This window comes from Coenobita brevimanus, chromosome 56, assembly GCF_032717465.1.
Source record: "Coenobita brevimanus isolate Jiangsu-jjx chromosome 56, ASM3271746v2, whole genome shotgun sequence".
Classification (NCBI taxonomy): domain Eukaryota; kingdom Metazoa; phylum Arthropoda; class Malacostraca; order Decapoda; family Coenobitidae; genus Coenobita; species Coenobita brevimanus.
The window spans coordinates 5,257,571-5,264,139 of NC_137009.1; the positions used below are offsets into that span (position 1 = coordinate 5,257,571).

At 43.4% G+C, this 6,569-nt stretch overlaps 1 protein-coding gene across 1 annotated transcript; it reads right to left on the bottom strand.

Annotated features, from left to right (window-relative positions):
* Nucleotides 1-1,146: 1,146 nt before the first annotated feature.
* On the bottom strand, nt 1,147-3,576 carry LOC145401761 (uncharacterized). The gene has a single exon (XM_080273939.1). The coding sequence runs from the start codon at nt 3,574-3,576 to the stop codon at nt 1,147-1,149; it is 2,430 nt and encodes an 809-aa protein (XP_080130065.1).
* Nucleotides 3,577-6,569: the final 2,993 nt, after the last annotated feature.

Sequence of the window (6,569 nt, forward strand, 5' to 3'; positions counted from 1 at the left end):
TATTACAGTGTAAATAAAGACATTAAACTACTGGAGTCGCTAGTCTATGCGACTCTCAACCACTGTAGCTTCGTAATCCATACCCGCCAGAGAGACAGGCCTGAGGGCTGATGATCTTGTGCCCCTGAGACATAGCAGAGCAGACCTCACGAGGGAGAATGACAGTCGACATCTCACCCAGCCCATAACAGAACTCTGCGGTTGACGTTTCTTCTCAGAAAGAACCTCTGCCAGTCTCGAGTAGAATCTCACCGCCTCTGGACCCATCCCACCTGATGTCGTGAATACAAGGGTAGTGAATCGACCGTGGTTCACATATTGGATCCTTTCTTGATAATTTCTATTTTTTTCTTGTTCATTCCTTTTGTGTGAAGCTTCGAGAGACAGTTCACGATGACATGATGCCATGGGATCGAATATCCTGATGTCGAAGAACGCCCTTTGCCCACGTGTCTAGAAACCTCGAGCACTGACATCCGCTCTTGCATCATTTGATGTTTGCTGTTCTGTGGGTGAAGTGCTCGCCGTCCAGGGGTAGCAGAGCTGGCTCAGTTGTGACATCACGGCATTCTTCCTGCAGCATTTTGGCAGTGAGGTTGCGTACTTCATCGTGTCCGATGTAAACAAAGCCTCCCTTCTTGCATACCATTGCATGATTTGCATCAAAGGCAGTGCCACAGGCACAGTGCTGAGGTAGGTTCTCTATTGGCCACCCATATCTCAAGGCTATGGTATCAATAAATTCTTGTTTGTTGAAGTGGAAGCCTTTTCCCTTGAAAGGCAGGGTTGTGAGCCAGTTCGATGCCCCAACCTCCTGTGCAATTTCAACTCTACTACTACTACTAGGGTACTACTACTACTACCACTAGGCTACCACCACCACCACCACTACTACTAGTACCACCACTACTACTATTATTTTAAATCACCTCCATCCATTGGTGAATTATATTGTGAAGATCAAAACCAACCTTCCTAATACAGTTCACCATTTGGAGTTGTAATATGAAGGTTAACATTAACCCTCATATTGCAATCCATTGGCCCCAAGCACGCCAACGGCTGTGGTTACCAACCATCTACTGTTACTATTATTATTATTTTATTTTTATTTATTGATATTACAGTGTAAATAAGGACATTAAACTATTGGAGTCGCTGGTCTATGCGACTCTCAACCACTGTAGCTTCGTAATCAAAACCCGCCAGAGAGACAGGCCTGAGGGCTGATGATCTTGTGCCCCTAAGACATAGCAGAACAGACCTCACGAGGGAGAATGACAGTCGACATCTCATCCAGGCCATAACAGAACTCTGCGGTTGATGTTTCTTCTCAGAAAGAACCTCTGCCAGTCTCGAATAGAATCTCACTGCTTCTGGACCCATCCCACCTGATGTCGTGAACACAAGGGGAGTGAATCGACCGTGGTCCACATGTTGGATCCTTTCTTGATAATTTCTGTTTTTTTCTTGTTCATTCCTTTTGTGTGCAGCTTTGAGAGACAGTTCACAATGACATGATGCCATGGGATCAAATATCCTGATGTTGAAGAACGCCCTCTGCTGACGTGTCCAGAAACCTCGAGCACTGACATCCACTCTTGCATCATTTGATGTGTTTGCTGTTCTGTGGGTGAAGTGCTCGCCGTCCAGGGGTAGCAGAGCTGGCTCAATCGTGACATCATGGCATACTTCCTGCAGCATTTTGGCAGTGAGGTCGCTTATTTCATCGTGTTGGATGCAAACAAAACCTCCCTTCTTGCATACCATTGCATGGTTTGCATCAAAGGCAGTGCCACAGGCACAGTGTTGGGGTAGGTTCTCTATTGGCCACCCATATCTCAAGGCTATGGCATCAATAAATTCTTGTTTGTTGAAGTGGAAGCCTTTTGCCTTGAAAGGCAGGGTTGTGAGCCAGTTTGATGCCCCAACCTCCTGTGCAATTCCAACTCTTCTGCACTGGTCTGGTGTTAGATGTTCGATTATGTGCTGCAGCTGGTCTTTTTGTCTTGCTTCACACTCCTTGCTTATCTGTGTCTTTATGTCTTTCTGCCTTTGGTGGTCGATTTCACTCATCTCAACTTTGGCACAGATCTTCTGTGACAAAGATCCGGTGAGCCTAAGTGAATATCTGTGTTCATAGCTTGCCACGGCTACTGGATTTATAATGCCAAGGCCTCCCATCCTGGGTGGTAGTGCTAGAAGGTCCCTCTCTTCTGGTGTGGGGACGTGGCCATTGGTTAGAGACAGGAGGAATGAATCCCTGATTGCATCCTCCAGTGGTTGTAGCAGCAACTCAATGTCTGGTATGGTCCTCATCACGAAGGTCCACTTGTGCTTTACACCACAGGTAAATGCACTGTATGCTGCATGGGGTTCTGTTTTTACGTGGCTGGATAGTGTATGAATTTCTTCTACCCATGTCTTTACCTTATCACTCACATATTTGTCATTGAATTCCTTAGTTCCAATCACAGCCCCTAGATGCCTCTGACCTTTGTTGGTCACTATCACGTTTGTGCCTCTAAATAATTCTTGTCGATCTTGATAGTAAGCTGGTTTCACGATCAAGATGGACTTACTTGCATTAAGGTAGTAACCTATTTCAGGGCCATGAGATGTTACAAGGTCCCACCATTTTCTCACATCCTCAACCTTGCCAGCACCCGTGAGATCATCTGCATAGGCTACCTGTTTTACATTGGTGGCCTCGTATTTAATCTGTTGTTGCAGCCCTGTCATCGCCAGGGCGCACATAGCCATGGCAACGGGGTCCCCCTTGGTAGTTCCTTCTGTGGACTGGATTACACCGACATCGTGAGCAGCTGTCTTACCCACAATGTAGAGGTCTGCTGGTTCTTCGTAAGTGTTTTCCACATATTGGGCAAATGCTGGGCATTTAACCTTGATATTGTGCAGCATTGCCTCCCGGTTGATGGAATTAAATGCATTTGAGGAATCAACTAATAATACTGCCTGACAGTCCTCTTCCCCAAATATTCTCCTCATGGAGTGAACTGCTGCCTCACCTCCTGCCTGCTGGCCTGCACACACCTGGAGGTTGCCAACTGCCTGCTTCACATCATCTTTCACCACCTCCATGATGCATTTTCCTATAATCCGTCTTAAGACTTCACCCACCCCGATGGGCCTGCATCCAGGATTTTTATAAAAGGGGATTAGTCTGCAAGCCGTCAGTGCTTCGATGTTACTGCACTGACTTGAAGCCAGCTTCCTCGCCAGTGAGGCAATGGTGTTATATAGGTCTGTTGCTCCCTCCCTAAACTCGATGTTACTGAGGATTACGCGGCAAGATTTTGCACCCAGGCCTGACGGTCCTGCCTCTCCCTGTGTGTGCATTGCCTTCCGCCACACCATATCTCCAGTTATCCTGTCATATATGATGGGATTGGGAGGAGTGTAGTTGCCGTCAAGCTTTGACTGGGCACTTGCTTGTTGTGCAGTCGGGTGTTTTTCTTTTAGTTGTTGCATTGTTTCATCTGTCAGGTCAAGTACTCCGTTTGGTGATTCAGCTGACAGGAATCTTGTTGCCATCGAGACCTTCCCCTGTCTCATCTTGCTGCCAAAAATCCTTGCAACATCGTTGGTATTCTGATTTCTTCTGCCTCGCCTTGGGTGTATTCTCTCTCTCTCTCTCTCTGTCAGTGTGTGTGTGTGTGTGTGTGTGTGTGTGTGAGACACGTGAGTCGAAATTCTCGAACTCTGAACCCCAGACACTTTGGCGTTGGCAGTGTTGACTGTATGACCAAAATCTGACCGGAGCTGTACCTCTGACCAAGCAAGCAGTGGCAACAGTGACGATGTAGACTTCAAGTGTGATAAGGATAACACAGAAAGTCAAGCTCTATTCCCGGATGAACTAAATGATCTGATGGGAAATTTAGACCCTGTATTGGAGTCTGCTGAGATTTTAAGTTCCAGACTTAAATTCAAAAATATATTACCTCCTGGAATATCAGTCGCCTACTGGAACTGAGAAAAGGATTATCTCCCATATTTTGTATAAGATGATTTTGATTATTGCATAATATTATATCCTATTGGATCACTAGAAAAGTTTGGTGTTGTTTACACTTGATGCGAACTATTACTGATTCTCCTAAAAGAAGTGTTTAAGGTTGTTTAGTTCTTTTCCAGGGGTAACGCCTATGCTTGTGTTCCAGTAGTTCATTCAGTGCACCTGAAGGGAAGGTATGAAAAGTTACTGATGATTTTAATTAAGATCATTTGCAAAGATCGTAAGTGAACGATTTACGGAGACTTAACCTGCGCCGTCCCAGCGACGTGAATTAATGTCCGCACATGATGTGCACTCATGTCCCGGCGACGTGAATTAACGCGGCAACATTGCAAGGTCCCTAATTTGCACAATTTTCAATTTTCGCGAGTGATTTTGCGAGTGATTTTTGGCACGTATACACGGGACACCTTCCTCTATTCCTCTACAAGATGCCAAGCAGGGACAATGCCTTACACCGCATAACCTCTCTCCCCCCCCCTGCACGCCATTGTCTCGGCAATTCACCTGTTACCAGTGACCTGGCCAATAAAGACATTCACGGCCAGAGTGATTCGCCAATCGATGACAATGTGGAGGACAAAGTTTACATAGCATCAGAGGAAGAAACAGTCAGAAATGATGATCAGGTAATGTGAGAAAAAAAAGGTCATGAATGGTGATAAGTTAGTGAGTGAAACAATGCTTATAATGCCTATATTACTGGTTGAAAACCAATATACTCTTGTACTACATATAAATTCGTACCAAGTAAATAAATAAATACTGTTTATGAGTGGATAAAATAGTTACCCTCCCATAGAACTCGTTTTCTTTAGTGCCAGCCTGTTAGAAAACCCAGTCAGGTAAGGAAGTACTCTTACCTAAATCGAGTATTTTAAACCTCAAGTGTCCGATTTCTCTATGAATTTTCGATGTTTCTCACCAAAAGCGGATGTTTGAGCCAAAAAAAAAAAAAAGGTCCAAAAATGTCGGGACTGGGGTGTACCACTGCCCAGAAAACGTCAGGATAGGGAGGGTTAAAGGTACTATGTACGCTGCTTGTACAGTCGCCCCAAGAAGTGATGGCAGAGTTTCAGATTGCTTCGGACACTGCACTGCCATGCGTTCCGTGAAATCTTATTGAATTCAAGGTAAAAAAATTTGTACATCACGTCATATCGAAAAGAAGAAAAAAAAAAAAAACTATCACGCTAAGAATTATGAGAAATGAGTAACATGAGGAAATGATATATTTAGAAGCTAACCTGTAACATAATGTTTTCCGGATTTGAAAGCGTAATGTATTGCTCCGTGCGTGGTGCACAGTATATGCCTGTGCTCATGTTTACGTTCCAGGACTACAAAAACTGATTATCTAGTTTCGAAGGTCAGCCTAGGAAAATTCTCGTGAATGCAATACGCTAATTGCTTTTCAAATGCTATGGTGATGATTTAGGAACAATAAAGATGCAGCAAAAAATAAATTATTCTTAGTAAGGATACCCTACCCGAAGCTGCAGCAAGACTTTCTCTGCCTCTTATTCCTTGCCACCCCCTAGCTCTAGCATATAATAAATGTAACTACTTTATTCCCCACTGATGGATAATTACTCGGTATGACAGATTATTCCTTTTTCTCTTACACTAGGCAGTAAAGAGGACTAAAACATGGGCTTACAAACTCGTGCTGTGCAAAAGCACATACTTGTTCGATCTTTTAAATCTGGAATATCTTACATTTTAAATAAACAGCTATGTCCTGTCTAATTGAAAATGGTGATTTGGAAGTTTTGAACTCATTAATAATGTTTATTGCATTTTATTACTCTTGCCAGTCGTTCAGGCACCGACCGATTCTCGGCAAATTTGCGAGGTTCTGTTATATTTCATTCACTGATAGTTCTCAGGCTTATACGAAGTTTTCCACAGATTTTTCTCAGTGGAAAAATGTCCAAATGCGGTGAAACAACTGCATGTCTGTGAGTAAAAGCTACCTTCATTCGTGTTTGTTGATCGAGCCATTTAAAATAGTCTGCTAACTTTACGCCGCATTCCCGCTTTCTGTCGTCGTCCATGCAGACACCAAAAACGGAAATAAATGACATTTAACTATTCGCCAGTAGTCTAACGGTAAATAAAAATGACAGTTTTTCATTGTTTACTGAAGGCCTTTTCTTTTCAGTCTTACGCTACCAAAAATAAATGCTTGCTACCACACTAGAATTAAACTCCGCAACTTATTCCTGACTGTCCATGAGCCATAGTTATGAAACTTCAATGGGGTGCTTCTGAAAAGCCTAGTATTCTGGTAGATGTCACCACCAGTGGGACAGACACATTCCCACGCTGTATAAAAAGCATATTTTTCTTTCTTAAATATCTACACTGTTGTGTGAAATTGTGAATCGTGGTAATGTCATATACCGTAGTATAAATAATACAAATAGAAAACGTATTTATAACGTAGCGTGAATTGTTTATATTTATCATAAACGGAAATTAAAATATCATTGATGGCATGTGATGGCAATCCGCCATTTCACTAGTC

What these genes read in the sequence shown, in the direction of transcription:
- LOC145401761 (XM_080273939.1), bottom strand. Translation starts at nt 3,576, where the DNA reads ATGAGACAGGGGAAGGTCTCGATGGCAACAAGATTCCTGTCAGCTGAA.